General features: G+C 41.0%; 1 protein-coding gene across 1 annotated transcript in view; it reads left to right on the forward strand.

Moving 5' to 3' along the window:
* VAV2 (vav guanine nucleotide exchange factor 2) overlaps positions 1-16,514 on the forward strand; it is a 403,760-nt gene that overhangs the window by 79,671 nt on the left and 307,575 nt on the right. Inside the window, exon 2 of the mRNA XM_027869640.1 lies at positions 10,737-10,853. Coding sequence (XP_027725441.1) covers positions 10,737-10,853 — 117 coding nt within the window. The remainder of the gene's footprint in view (positions 1-10,736; positions 10,854-16,514) is intronic.

The raw sequence follows: 16,514 nt of genomic DNA on the forward strand, positions 1-16,514 counted from the left end.
AGGGGCTTGGGCTCACTCTTGTACTTTGTCACTTATAAATGATGTGACCATAGGAAAGTCACTTTTACTTTTCCCTAAACACCATAGTTGTTCTGTGTGCTGATCCGCTTCAGGCTACAGCTGTAAAAGGTCTGTTCTCACACTGTCACTGGGACATCTTTGCATCCCTCTGCTCCCTGACTAAACTGCAGGCCATTCATATTTTGTGTTTTATCAGTTGGTTAACAAGAGGGTGAAAAATCATCCACTCTCTTCTGTTCAGTGAGCCATCAACTCTAGTGAGCCTCCACTGGGTTCTCCCCTTCTGAACTTTATTTTCATATCACTCGTTTGGACCCATGCACATGGTCTGTTGTTGCTTGTGTATGACCTTTCTCTTTAGACGGTGAATGCCTTGAAGTTAGGGAGCCTGTATGTTGAGATTATAAGATGGTGTAGTGGAAAAAATGCCCAAGTGAGGAGTTCTGCATTTGAATCTGCATGCTGATGGTGCTGAGGACACCATCCACATGCACTCATTGGGTTAAATTAAGAGTTAAAGAAGAGAGAGACAGGTCGTGTTCCCAGGAAATGGAATTTATTGATTTCAAACAAAGGATATAGCCAGGATATATACCACCCCAGGACATAGCCACCCTTTGATTTGATTTGGAATGTGCAACAGTTTATGTGAACAGCAGACATTCCATCCAGGAGCTGATCATCGGTTACACTATATAGTCCCCTCCAAGTGGCCCCCAGCGGGACGTAAGCTCCTTCACAGCAGGGACTATCCCACTTATGTATTGATCTCCTCAGTGTCTGCTGCAGTGGTTGAAGTCTAATAAATGTTTGTTGACTGATTAATTGATTGAACATTGAGGCTTTAGTTGTTTTGGAGTTATCAATAAACAAATGGAATTTGATATCCTTTAAAATGAACCAATCTAGGATGAGCAAGCCTCAAGCTTGAGGGACAGCCTTGATGTAGTGGACAGAGAGTTGGCCTCAGGGTCATAAAGAGCTGGGTTCAAATCCTACCTTTGATAAATATTGTCTGTGTGACCCTGGGCAAATCATTCAACCTTTTTTGATGCTCTAGGCAATGCCATAAAGACCGTACAACTATAAATTGCAGAAAAGATGCAGACAGACCTAAATTGGTAGAAGGAGTTTCCTTATTTAGGAGTTCCCTGTTTTGGTTGAAATCACAGGGCTAGGATATTTCTAATCTTCAGTGAGCTAGAAAAAGCATACAAAGGCAGGTCTGTGGATTCAACTGATGATAAGTGACTACAGTTAGGGATTCCTCAGTCACTCGGTCTATTTCTGTTCGTTGCGGCCAAGGCACCCAGTCTGACCAGACTACCTCACTGTGTGAGAAAACAGCTAGGAGGTACAGGGGTTACAGTGCCGGATCTGGAGGCAATATGTGACCTGAATTCAAATCCAACCTTAGACACTTATCACCTCAGTTTCCTCATCTGTAAAAGTAAGGATAATAATAGCATATACCTTCCAGGGAAGTTGTGAGCGTAAAATGAGGTAATACTTATAAAGTGTTTTGTCAACCCCAAAGTATTATATAAATGCTATTATTGTTATTGTTGTTGTTATTTTTAATTATATAACCTAAGCTTTGTTTTCCTCATAAATATCAATTAATCAACAGGGACTTATTGACTGTCTTCAGTGTTTTGGGCACTGTGCCCAGGGATACACATACAAAGGAGAGATAGCCCCTCCCCTTTAGGACCTTATATAGTTTATTAGAGAGCTATATTCATATTCACAGATAAATACTGTATATATATCTTATGTATATATGTGTATATATCTTGTATATAGATATATGCACCTGTGTACATACATGTGTATGCATGTATACATATATTGTACATACAAGTATATATCACATGTATATGTGTGTATATCTTATTTATAGACGGTATATATATACACATAATATATAATCATATAATGCCCAATATAGCTGATGGGCTGGCCACATTGTTTGAATGCAAAACATATGCTTGCCAAAAAGACTATTTTATGGGGAACTCACACGGGGCAAGTGCTCACATGGTGGTCACAAGAAGTGATACAAGGACACTCTCAAGGTCTCTCTTAACTTTGGAATTGATTATGTGACATGGGAGACACTGGCACAGGACCACTCAGCATGGCATGCCCACATCAGAGAAGGTGCTGTCTTCAAGCAAAACAGAATTGAAATAGTTCGAGAGAAACGCAAGGTATGCAGACTTAGAGGATCCACCCCAAAGGTTCACATGGACTATTTGTACCCGACCTGTGGTAGAACATTCCAAGCTTGTATTGGTCTCATCAGCTACAGTGGGACACATTAAAACTTGAGTCTAGCACAGTGATGTCATTTTGGTCCTCTTCGAAGACGAAGGGCAACAACCACAATGGGGATCATTGTTTTATGTGTATATAATGTGTCTGTAACATCCTGTATAGTGCTTCATACACATTATCTCATCTGAGCTTTACAAGACCCCTATGAAGTAGGTGGTAGAGGTATCTTATTCCCATTCTGTAGATGAGGAAACTGAATCTCAGATTCCTCTGCTAGAAAGTATAGTAGTGGGGGGATTTTAAACCTTGAGTTTTCCTGATTCCAAGCCCAGCACTCTATCTGCTATGATCATACGTCCTTTTTCTGCCTAACTTATGTAAAGTGCAGAAGTGTTACATGAATGGTGGCTCCCAGGATTATTGTGAGGAAGGCACTTTGTAAACCTTAAAAGCCCTGTAGAAGTGTGGTCTCTTATTAGGCAGTTCATCATCTTCTGTGTCCATGGTAGCTGCTCCTGGAATGAGCAGAGCTGCCATCCAAAGCACCATTGACTCTGTCTGGTAGCATCCGGATTTCTTCTCCCTTTTTCCATTCCTCGGCAGGCCTTGTCTTCCCTTCAGAAGAAGCATCTATTTTTGTGTACTGAAACAAGACATAGAAACGTTACTGCTATATCTGGCTGCCTCTACATATTGTACGATCTCCTGATTTTAGAGCAGTCTTGGAGGGGTACACCATGGCGCATTAGCTTGATGAGTGTTTTGCTGGGTAGGCTTTGGCATGCCAGGAGACTGTAAGTTTTGCTAGGTGTGCTGTGAAATTTTGATAAAAATTTAATGTAAATGTTTAATATAAAAATGTTAATAACAATAGTGATAGGTAACATGTATAAAGTATTTACTGTATGCCAGTCACCATGCTAAGTGCTTTGCAATTATTATCTTATTTGGCTCTGACAAGCCTAGGAGGTAGGTATTATTATTATTCCTCTATTTTATGAATGAGGAAACTGAGGCAAACAAGTTAAGTGACTTGCTCAGGGTCACACAGCTAGCAAATGTCTATGGGTGGTTTCCAACTCACATCTTCCTCACTCCAGGCCCAGGTGCCTATCTACTGGACCACCTAGCTTATCCAGTATATGGCAAACATAGTAGTCATGAAATACACATGGCTTATTATAATTAACACTACCTGCAAAACTCATCAGACCTTGAGCTCACAAAGCATCGATTAAAAAAAAAATGACCCCTCTCATTGAAGGGAAACTGAATATGCATGAGTCTTCCTTAGGTTGCCAATGTAAATGTTCAGTGGACTGGGATTTCTCTTGACAAAGCTATGTCCTGAAACAGTGCTTGAGAATTACAGCTTTTAGAGCGTCTTGATAGAGTCTAAAAAGTCCTTGATGTTCAGAAAGGGAAGACCTGGTTTGCATCTGGCTTCTGCTTTTGACTCCCTGTTTAGCCTTGGCCAAATGGCTTAGGCTCTTTAGTGCTCGCGTTCATCAACTTCAGGTTGAAGAACTTGGACCAGTTGATCACCCTGAGGTCCTTTGAGATTCCATGATCTATGATTCTGTGATCCACTCCTGTGATCTCAGAGCCCCTGAGAGAAGGGGTCCTTCCCAAAGCCAGTCTGGTTCTGTATCCTGCAGTGTTGGCTTCCTATACGTGGTTATCTTTCATGGAGCCTAGGTGCCAAGCAGTGCAGGGTGGTGACTTCTTGGAAAGCCATCCTCAATTCCAGGAGTTTCTCTGTCTCAGAATACATTGGCAAAGTGGGATTTGGTGTTCCTACACTTAGGGAGATGAGTCAATATGGTGCAGTGGAAAAAGCTAGAAAACTCCATGAGCCTTGACATTTATTAGTAGCTGCATGACCTCCTTAAGGAGGCAGCGTGATGTAGCAGACAGAGCACTAGACTTGGAATAAGGAAAACCTGAGTTCAAATTCTATCTTGGAGACTTGCTGTGTAACCCTGGGCAACTTATTTCCCCATGCCTCGGTTTCCTAATCTGTAAAGTGAAGGGCTTAGGATCAATGGCCTCTAAGGTTCTTTTCAGCTCTAAATTGGTGCTCTTATGATTCTATGAAGTCACATATAACCTCCTTGGGCTTTTGTTTCCTTATTTATAAAATGAGGGGTTTGGATTGGATGGCCTCAAAAGTCTTTTCCAGTCCTATGATATAACCCAGAAACCCCAGAGTGCAATGTCCACACAGTAAGTGCACGAAACAGAGCAGCTGTTTAAGGAAAGCTAATGACTACCATTTGTTTTCCAAAGAAAAGACCAAACAGGTCTATTTTCCTCTGGAGAGGAGGGGCTGTAATTGAAACAACTTTAGTTCTGGAAATGAAACCTTTGCTTGTGGTTTTATTTTGAGATGATGTGGACTGGTTTCTATGCCATTGTTTGGCTTCAGTATTCTTTCTTTCATATATCCTATCCACCCCAGGGCTTTCTGAAAGCCAAGTGACAAAAGACTCTGAAGGGGAGGGAGAGAGATGTATCTGTCTTGTTCAGCCAGGATTGAGAAAATAGATGGGAGAATCTGGATCCAGTCTGTGCCCCTTTACTAATCTTATTTCAAGTTGATTCGATCTAAAGTGTCTGATTAATGGTCAGGAGAGAAGAGCTTGACATTTTCAGAACCCGGAATGCTCAACACCCACGTCACTGAAGGAGGGGATGAATGGTGGAATTGTTTAGGGGAGGTATCAACCTTTATTTAATTAGCCTGGAGTGGAAACCAAGAGCTAGGATAGCCTGCATCCTTGCTCAGTGTCCCAAGTGTGTCTAGGAGCAGGTCAGGAAGTTTTATTGATTCCTGTCACCTTCAGAGAGCTCTACCTTAGTGGTGAGCACCTTATAACTGCTCCATTGTTGAAAGGGAAGACTCATATAATTACTGATGCATTCATCAACATAAATCCTAGATTGAAGCAGAAGTGCTAATGATAGCTCACATTTGTTTAGCCACTCACAAAGCACCCTCTTCACAACCTGTTGAAGTATATGGTCTACGTATAGTTGCTCCCATTCTATGGGTGGGGAAAATTAAGGTCCTGAGGGAAACTGAGGGAATGGATTATTTCAAGCTCATATGGTTAATAGGTAGTAAAGCTGTGATTTGAAACCAGTCTTCCTGACTCCAAGTCCAGATTTCTTTCTCGGGAATCATTCAGGAACAGAATACCTAGTTTATGTATTTTATAGATGTCTTTCTTTTTCCCTTGTAACACCTAGCTTTTGATGTTGGATAAGTGAGAAATAAGATTCAAACCATTCCATTTTTGCTGCACTCTGCATAGTGATGTCATGGAACGGTGGGCCACAAAGATGAGATTGCTTGCAATATCCATAAATTTAACTAACCTGTGTTTCCCCAAGCCCCAACTAAATAATCTAGAATTGACGTTGTCATAATGATGCTGTTTGTCCAGGTGCAATGGTTTAAATACATCTCTGGCAAAGAGGAATAGCACATATGAATAAAAGACATCAAATTTAGTCTGTATTCTACCTAAGCTCCTTTCTTGGCAATGAAGGAGTCTGTTATTATATATAGCTAAGGGTATTGGTAACAAAAAAAATAGCATCAGGAGAGGGAAGGACTTCAGTCTCACTTTGCCACCAACTTGTATGATTATGTCTGAGTCATTTCATTTCTCTGGGCCTCTGTTCCTCATCGGTAAAATGTGGGGGTTGAACTAGATGGTTGCTAAAGTCTCTTTGACCTCCAAGGTTCTATGATTAAGTTGACCACTGTAATGAAGGATCTCCCACTCTTGAAACCTAGAGTATGTATGGTGCAGTATCATCAAAATTCAGAGTTGGGAGTTAAGAAACTGGGAATAAATTACTGACTCTTCTTGGCTTTCAAGGCCCTCTATCCACAGTCTAGGACCATCCTACCTTTCCTTGCTTCCTTATTCCCTTACATTCTATTCTCCAGTGAGATTCTAGAGTATTGTCTGCCCCTGAAGCATATATCTTGTAGTTTGTTGTCTCTCTATCTTTGCTAGTACTATTCCCTTTGCCCAGAATGCTCTTCTTAACTTTTGTCATTGGTTAAATTCCTATCCATCTTTTAAATCTCAATTCAAATACCACTTCCAGAAAGTCTAGATCTCTCCTTTGAACCTCAAGCACTTAGTGTACCTCTCTATTCTACTTGTCATATGATATTTTATTTTATAGCTATTGGTGTTTTTGTTTTATCCTCTTACCTATTAGTTTTTTTTTAATTTAACAAATGTTTATTAAGCATCAATTACATACAAATATCTGTTAGGCATTGGGAAAATAAAGAAGGAAATTTTTTTTCTCTCTTAATCTCACTATTAGTACTAAGAACATGTCCTGGAACAGGACACTTCATCTCCCACCTGTGAGCCTTTGCATTTATGGTCTTCCATACCTGGCATGCCTTATCCTCTTCACCCCTGTCTTCCTTTGAGACTCAGTTCGTCTTATCTACTCCAGGAGACCTTTCTAGGTCCCACAGCAATGAATACCTTCCCCTCTCAAAGTGCCTTCCTCTACTCTCTATTCATTGTTCACATGTATCCTTCTGCATTAGAATGTAAGCTCCTTGAGGGCAGGGACTGTATTGCCTTTCTTTGTATTTCCAGCACTTAGCATAGTGCCTGACTCATATAAATGCTCAGTTATTGCTTATTGACTTAACATACTTGAGGGCAGGCAACATGTCCTATTGAAACACGGCCTATTGGTATCTTTGGTATCTACATTGCATAATGTTCTGCACACAGTGGGTACTTATAAATATTTGCTGAATTACTGAATGACCTTGACTCAAATCCTGGCTCCTCTATTTATATCCCTATGACACTGGGCAAATGACTTTAATCATTCTGGGCTTCAGTTTCCTCGAAGCCTGTAAAATGAGTAGGTTGAATGACATAATTGCTGAGGTCCCTTCCATCTCTACCATTCTATGTTGTAACATTTTGAGCTGGAAGGTTCTTCTATGCTCTAAGATTCCTTCCAGCTCTGATTTTCTGTTTTGACATTTAGCAGTCTCTGGTCCTACTTGTTCACAAAGTGAAGCCTTATGTAATTGAAGGCCCACTTACGGAATCATAGGATTGAGAGTTGGAAGGGACTTTGGAAGCCATCTAGTCCAAACTAATTATATGGTTGAAGAAACTGAGGCTCAGGGGAGTTAAGTGCCTTGCTCATGGTCATACAGATAATAAGCATCAGGAGTAAGGTTGGGCCATTGGTCTTCCAGGCTTTCTCTCTAGAACTCTGTTCACTGTGCCAGGCTGCTAATGTTGCATCATTCACCTTCCTGCCTGCTCTGCCCTTCCCTCTCCCCAGTCTCTCCTATGTCATTAAGGTAACTTTCAGGAGTGAGTACTTTTGGAAAGCACAGCTCAGTTTTATAGAGACTCATCTGGGTGACTTGAGCTTAGATTTCAGGGAAAAGGTTTCCTGGATGAGTCAAGAGCTTACGGTTAGAAGCACCTTTGTCTGTGTCTAATATTCCTTCAACCAAGAGTTGAGAGAACAACAGGGCAAGACAGATGCTTTGCAGGCAGCTGAGGGGAAGGCTTCCCTCATTTAGAGCTATGAAAGGAAACCTGGACCTTGATGGGTGTAATTATGGTTAAAACCTGTATAATTAACTCTGAAAATTGGAGGCTTAGGAAGAATTAAAATAAATGCTTAGTGGAAATTTGAGATGAGGCATGGGCTCAAAGCAGTGGCAGACCACTCTGCAGAAGGCCAGTGGAGCTTTCAAGAAAACAGGAGGGGAAAAAAGTTAGGTGGTGCTGTGTTGGTTCATGTTTTCCCTCTCCTCAAGACATATAGTGCCTTTCCTTGTATTGTAGATGAGGTTCAAGGTCGTCCTTTTCTACTGCAAAGCTCTGTGCCGTGGTACTCTAAACAAATCCACTTCCTTTGTCACCCCTTTGGCCATGGTTGCTCAGCCTCAAGTGATCACCATCTCTTCATCACCAAGTCTTTCCCCTTCTGTTTGTTGAGCTGCTCTTCTCTCCCTTTATTCAAACACCTGATTCCTCAGGACCTCCAAAAAGCTTTTGTGGCTTGACTAAAACTGAGTGGAGTCTTGCTGGGCCACACCCTATCCAGAGTTGGAATTCTTGAAGGATCATAGATTCAGTGTTAGAAGGGATCCCAGAATCATCTAATTCAATTCACTTACCTTACAGATGATGAAACTGAGGCCCAGGGTGATTATGACTTAACTCAGGGTCCCATAGGTAGTAAGCATCAGAAGTGGGATTTGAACACAGATTTTCTAACTTCAGGACCAAAACCTTGCTATGTGCTATGTTCCTATGCCTCTTCCTTCTCCTGAAATTCTCCCAAATTATGTGTTTATTCATGGCCACCACTCTGAAATTCATTCATTAATTTAATACACATTTGTTACATACCTGTTATGTACTGGGGTACTATGCTGTTTACTCCAGGATATAAATGTAAGACATGGTCCCTGCCTTTAAGGAGCTTTACATGGAGATAATACATTCAATAAATTCCTTAAGCATTATTTTAGCCTCTACCATTTGGAAGAGGTGTTAGTCCTTCCTGAACACTCTCCACACCCCTCTGGTGTGAGGGCTTGCCAAGCTCTTTTAGGGCTGCTCATCTACTTTTGGTGTCTGCTTGTCACCCAGCTTTCACCTGTGGCTCCAAGAAGTTGCAGCATGTGCAGTGGTCACACCCTGGTAGAACCATCTTGGCAAATGGACTAAACCACATTGAGGGTAGTTGGTGAGTTATTAGGGGGATGGCTACCACAATCATGTAAGACTTGCTCTGGCGACATTGACTCTGAGGATTTCTATCCTCATATTGCTGAGGATGGAGATTGTAAGATCAAGTCAACAAGCACTTATTAAGTGCCTACTGTGTGCCAAGCACTGGGCTGTGCTGTGTCAAGCACAAGGAAGAACTCTGTTCCCAGTGTTTGCTCACTCCAATGGGCTGTGGCCATGGAAGGTCCCTTTTCTGTAGGCATCTCAATGGCAGTAGTGACAGCTTCCACTTCTATGGTTCAGAAATTTACTTCAAACCAACAGTTAACAGTTAAGTCAGAAAATTTGACTATGGAGTTCTGTTGCTGAGTTATAGCTTTGAAGGAAGGGATAAAGAGCAAAGGAGACATATTGAATCTTCATGAACAGTTGAGATGAGAGCTTGAAGGACAGAGGCTACACCCTCATGGACATAGACCTGTGACAGTAACTGTGGAATTGCCATTGAGGACAACTACCTTGTGCGCTTGGAGTCAATCACCAATGTGAGTGATTATACTTCTTCCTAAAGCTAGGAAAGAACCAGTGACATATTTCTAGACCCTTCTCCAAGCAACTCCTGGAACTCTCATGGGCCATATTGCTTGAATCTAACCTCTGTGTGCTGTGTTCTTTTTTCTTTACATTTTATTTTTATTATTTTTAAAAATTATTTTTATTCTAAAATCAAATACCCAAAAGAATGGTCATTGACTTATGCATAGAAGAATAGATAAAGAGGATTGCATATGAAATTGGAAGGCTCTATTATGGACAGTGTCTTTTTTTTTTTTTATATCAGCCTGTAACTTTCAAAGCTGCTCTGCTTCTCTGGCGTGCTGTGCTGGATTCTTAGTAGAACTGAAAGAAACTATTCTCAACATTCCCTTATGGTGGACTTGCCAGACAAACTAGATGAGTCTCTTTTCTCCCCTTGTAATTCACCCATGAACCCCTTTTTAACTTTAAAGAAAAAAAAAACTTTTCATAGGTTTAAAAAAAAGGTGAAAAGGTGCGGTTTCACATCTAAATACAGTACTTGGTCCTTTCTGCTATTCCCATCCTTCCTACCTTTCCACCCACTTGGAAGTAAATTTTGAGATTAAAGAGAGGTTCTCCATGACTCATTCTCCTAGGCAGATGGTTGCCACAGCTCCCCCTCTGGTGGCTTCCCCCGATGGTGTGGGATCTTCCCCAAAGGCCTTGGGTACTGTTGGGGTAATGAGTGACAACTGTGTAGTCTGACAGAAGCAGTTCTTGGCTGTTGGTTTTTCAGAATGTTTAAATAGTTTAGGACTTTTGTGTCCGTGTATTTATTTAGAAGGAATGTGGGGGTCCTTGCTGACTCAATATAATTTTGTTGTTAATGGTGGTATTATGGTTGAAATCTACTGTATTAAACCTGGGGAAGGCATCCTTTGAATGAGAACCATTTCATCTGTGGCACAGCACAGAGTTTGGCTTTGATAAAGAAAAAATAAATAATGCAGTCTATATTTTTCACTTCAGTGCAGATTAGTGTTTGAAAAAATGTATCTACTTATTGTGATACTGCTTCCTGGTTTATTTGAATCCAAAGCTATCTTAAATGATACTTGCAAGAACTAAATTTCAATTCTTTTCTTTCTCTCTTAGTTTCTATGTCTGAAGAACATTCGGACCTTCTTGAAAGTCTGCCATGATAAGTTTGGGTTACGAAACAGTGAGCTGTTCGATCCTTTTGACCTGTTTGATGTTCGAGATTTTGGGAAGGTAAGCTTTGTTTTTATCCATGGTCAGCAGCTCTGCTGGTTCATGCCAGGCTGATGGCTGTCACAGAATCACAGAAGGTGAACCAAATAAACATAGCAAGTTTGGGCAACTCTAAAACAAAGACATGGCTTGTTTTCCCCATGCCTCAGGTGTTTGACAGGTGTAGGCTAGGTTATGTTACAGAATAATTCAGAGGTCAAATTGTAGACATACTAGTAGAAATAAGAAAGCAGATTTTAATTCAGAGAATATAAGAGAACTTGTATGGAGTAATGAAAAGGGGAGAAAAGAGCCCCCCAAAAATATAAATGATGACTGGGATGTCAACAAATTCACCATGAAGAGGCAACAAAACTCTGGTTAATACATTGGTTAATGTTGACACTTTACTGTGAAAGTTATAGGATGCATTCCTCCTTCCTGTTAATTAGTAATCTAATTTTTTTTCAGGTAATATCCATAAAGTGGTTATGTGTTTGTTGGGAAGTATCTGTGGTATCAAAACAACATTACCAATATATTTTTAAAAAGAAAGTACTTTTTAATATAATAATTTAGAACGAGGCTATGCATGTGCATTATGACAGGGCTGGGTCCTTGGTGGCTTTGAGTTGAAATTTAGGGCTTTGTTGACAGCTGGTGGTGAGTAGGAAAAAAAGGGAGGGGCATTTATTCCATTCTCAGATCTGGCTTCCTTCAAGACTCAGGTCAAAGTGCACCTTCTGCAAGAGGCCTTTCCTGGTCCTTCCAGCTGTTACTGCCTTCCACTCTGAGATTACTTTCCATCAACTCTGTATATATTTTGTATGTGCCTATACATTTATGTGATGTCTCCTGTAAGCTGTAAGCTTCTTGTGAGGGTAGGGACTGTGTTTTGCCTTTCTTTATATCCCTAGTGCTCAGCACAGTATGTGTCATATAGTAAAAACTTAATAAATGCTTGTTGACTGAGTGATTGGTTGACCAAGGTCAACATTACTGAGACATCTTGAGGATAAACTAGAACATGATGCACAGTGTCTCGGTTCTCTTGAAACAGTGACTTCCAGAGCTGTCCTTCAGATGCTTTTACCCTTAGCAGGAAAATGATTAGGAGATAGAAGCCTGATTTGCAAGTTCATGGTGAATGGGAAGCCCCAAGTTATGGAAAGGCTTAGGCATCATTGGAAAACATGGCATGGATAATATTGCTCATTTTAAATTGATGATGCGGTATCAGGATTGTAATAGCTCTTTGATGGGTCCTGGGACCGGAGTCTTCAGGCACAGAACAAGTTTTTATGCTGCCTGTAATTCAGGCATTCTTAAGTCACTCGGTACTCTTAAGAATCTATGCATTTACTTTACATTTTCTTAAGCGCTGAGTCACCTACTGTAAGAAAGCACCCACTTTTCTCATTACCTGAAGAGTGAATTTCCACTGGCGGATGGGAAATATTATAAGATATTTATTGCCTAATTTATTTTTAGACCATTATCAGAGACTAGCCTGTTTGAGGGAATATGCTTTATGAATATGTGATTTATGAAATGCAAAAGGATTTTTGTTATTTGCAGCTATGAATGTTGCAAGGCCAGTATGCTGAGAGAATTCCTATTACAGTGCTGCTCAGCATCACAGTAGCATAGATTTTAGTTCAAACCATCCCGTACAAGCCTGCTGTGATCTGTGAGGTCTCTATCGATGAAGTCTCAAGCACTTCATGGGAGCCTAATTCGATGTTTAAACACTTGATTCTTGAAAGTCATGTCTTAGGTGGACCTTCTTTTCCTTCGATGGATTCAGATTACTTACTGAATAAAATAAAAACTCCTCACCTTGTTATTCAAAGCTCTCCATGATTTGGTTCCAACTTTTCGAGCTTATCTGCCATGACTCTCACAAATTGTATATTTTAGCTAATGAGCTACACACCACTTCCTCATCCTGTCTTCTCAGACCTCTCTTCTTTGGTGCATTTTGGCCTCCGTACCTGGGATAACCAGCCTCTGCTTTTCCAATCATCGGAATCCTTTTCTTTCTTCGAGTCCCAACTCAGGGCTCACCTTTACATAAAACTTTCCCTGTTGCCTATGCCCCCATCTTTAAATGATGAGATAGTGTGGTGTAGTGGATAAATAGGAACTTGGAGGCAAAAGGACCTGGGTTTGAGTCCTGCTGCTGATACTTACTAGCTCTGTGACCATGGGCAAATCAGTTAACCTCTCTATACCTCTGAGATCCTTTCTAGCTCTAACTCTATCATTTTATAATGTGCCCCTCCTTAAATCTTTCCTATCACTTTGGACATTTCCTAAGCTCTTGTATTATATTTATGTGTGTATTTGTTTTATTACTCTAATAACTTGTGAGCTATTTGAGAGGAGGGGCTGGGCTTATTTCATCCTTGTGCCCTCAGTGCTGACCCCAGGACCCTACCAAGAGTTGGTGCTTCATTAGTAAATGCTAGGTGGCAAAATGGATGAGTGTTGGGCCTGGTGTCAAAAGACATATCGTCCTGAGTTTAAATCTGACACTTGCTAGTTGTGTGACCCTGGACAAGTCACTTAAACCTGTGTGCCATGGTTTCTTCATCTGTAAAATGAGTTGGAGAAGGGAATGGCAAACTACTCCAGTATCTTTGCCAAGAAAACTCCAAATGGGGTTGTGAAGAGTCAGACACGACTGAAAACGAATGGACATCAACAACGACGACAACAACAATAGCGACCATGGTAAATGTCGGTGGAATGGAATTGCTGTGTAGGTGGGAGCCCCTTAGCTTACTGGCTGACCTCAGGAGGGAGGTGTGAATGTGCTGGGTCCTCATCTGCACATCTGTTGGGAGCTGCACCAGACTGAAAGTTGAATGGAATCATGCTTCCCCTATTTTCCACAACCGCTTCTCATCATCACAAATAGTCTTGATTTAAAACAGATTTGGACCTCCCCCCTCAACTTTCCTCTCTGTGGTAGCAAATGGCGGGCCTGTCATGCAATGTCACCAGCAGGAGGTTATGTCTGCTTTGGAGAAAAGGCCTTAAAAGAAAAAAAAAACCTTATTATCTAGAATAACTATACTGAGAAGACAGAAAACCTCAGCCAAGTACATTTTTTGGCCTGCAGTTAACATTCAGAGTATACAGTATATAATTTCATTTTGTTTTGAACTTGCTGCAGCCAAATGTAATGATGTAAGATGTACATAAATGTGGATTAAAGTCTCATCCTATGACCAGCCAACTGTGTGGCTAAGAGGTTTGCAAATGTTAGTTACTCATTTTCAATAATTTGCAATGATTTGGTTCTGGCTTTGGAGAGGATTTCAGTGCAGCCTGAGTGAGCCCCGCCCTCTGTGGTCGATGGCTGCATGTGTTATCTCATCTGCACTCTTGTTCCCAAGATGTCCTGATGGGAAGGAAGACTGCTACAAGTGATGGCAGGCTTCTGTTTGTCCCAGGGATGGGAATGATAGATGGGTTGTGACAAGATTCTAACATAATGCAATTCTAAGGCAAGAAGAGACTTAATGAGTCATGTCATCCCCCCCATCTCTGAATGGATTGTACCAAAACTGTCCCAGAAAGCACATGGGATCATAAGTTTAGAACTGAAAGGGACCATTTAGCTCATTTCCCATGTTTTTGTAAATGAGGACCAGTGAGGCTAAGTGCCTTGTCCAAGGGTATTAAATAACAGACAGAAGTTGAATTCAAGTCTTCTGCTCTTTCTGTAGAATTTAGAATTGGAGGGGACCTTAGAGATGATTGTTGTCATCCTCACTTCTGTCCTTTGAACGGGTGAGGAAACTGAGAAGCAGAGGAGAGAAATGACTTATCTAAGACAATATAAGTAGCAGAACTGGGATCTGAACTCAGGTCCTCTGGTGTTGAGTCCAGTAGTCTTTGCTCTTGAGGCAGCAAGGTGGCACAGTGGATAGAACACTGGGCCTGGCGTCAGGATACTGTCTAGCCTTGGATGCTTATTAGCTACATGACCCTGGGAAAATTACTTAACCTCTGTTTGCCTCAGTTTCCTCATCTGAAAAATGGGGATAATAATAGCACCTACCTCCCAGGGCTGTTATAAGGATCAAACGAAATATTTGTAAAGAGTTTGGTACAGTGCCTGGACCACAGTAAGTGCTATATAAATGTTAGTGGTGATGATGATGATGATGACATCCCCTCATGCCCCTTAAAAATCCAGTGCTACAATCTGACTTGGTAATAAAATTCCATTGTACTAACCTTTTCAACAAGGAAGTTCTCTTGTATTTTTAGCCTAAATATCTCCTGTTGTAATCTCTCTTCCTGCATGAATGCAGATATGTGTGAGGTCTCTATTGCAAATCTAAGAGTTAACAGCATAATGGGGGAAAATACCCCCACTGGATTTGGAATCAGAGGACCTAGGTGTGAAACCCAGATCTGGGTCTTACTTAATTAACTAACTCTTACTTAACAGTTGGGGAAATCACTTAGCCTCTCTTGTCCTCTATTTCCTTCCTTCCTTCTAAAATGAAGAGATTGCACTAGGTGATCTCAAAGGGCTCTTTCAGCTCTAGGTCCTACAATCCTAAGAGTTAATGGACAATAACATGGCAGTGAATGTGGGGCCCTGTTCTGGTACCATTGGAAGAAATAAAAAATGAAATATTCCGCCACCCACCACTGGACTCCTGGCAACAGACAGCTCCCAAATCCAACTTTCCGTCTTCTTGGTGTTTGTTTGGTCAGGTTTTTGTGTGTTTTTCAATCTGTGGTTAGCACTTCCAAGTAGAATTTGAAAGAAGGCCAGCTCTAAGGCTTGGGGATGTGTGTGGTGGTGAGGGGAGTGGGGAATGGAGGGAATTGCTCTGTGGCTCCCCTGCAATGGGGAAGTCATTGTTGAGTTCTTAGGTGGTGTTGTTAGTGCTTCTTGGCTTCTTTGGAAGAAGATCCTATTTGAAAACCCAAAAACAGGAAAAATAAAATTATGTTCTTCACATGCTGGCCATATTTAACTGCTTCCATGTAATACATGAATTCAAGACCTTGGAAGAATAGGGATAGATACTTGGGTTCCTTGGTTAGTCTGTAAGTCTTTTCACCTCCTCACCCTCACCCCTACCCCCACAATGAAGGGAAGATTCAGGTCAGTTCCTGGAAGCTGGCCCAATCTTTAAAAACCCTATTAACTTCATGTGCCTCTAGATATAGTGCACCTTTGAGGTAAGTAAGTGCTTTTCTTGTGTGTAACAGGAGAAAATGATTATAAATTCAAGACATCTGGATTCTCCTAGGTAGTCTTGTATTACAAATTTAGAGCTGAGACCTTAAAGGTTATTTAATCCAACCTCACCTTACCCTCCCCACTTCACAGATGAGATAACCAAGGCCTACAGGGATTAAGTGGTTTGGTAAGGTATCAAGGGTAGTATATGGTTGACTCTAAATCCAACATGCCATCCACTGTACCAAGCTTCCTCTCTCCTGATTCTGTCCCCAAATCACTGCATAGTCTGTGGCTAGCCGTTTGCTCTCTGGGCCTTGGTTGGATTAGTTGACCTTTATGGTCCCTTTAAGGACTGAGAGTCTAAAATTCTAAGGGAATTAACTAAGAACCGAATCAGATTTAGAGGAAAAGACTGGAAAGGAAATATAATAATTCCACACAGATTTTTAAATTATATTTTAAAG

Source organism: Vombatus ursinus, unplaced genomic scaffold (assembly GCF_900497805.2).
Source record: "Vombatus ursinus unplaced genomic scaffold, bare-nosed wombat genome assembly UNPS02014793.1, whole genome shotgun sequence".
Lineage (NCBI taxonomy): Eukaryota > Metazoa > Chordata > Mammalia > Diprotodontia > Vombatidae > Vombatus > Vombatus ursinus.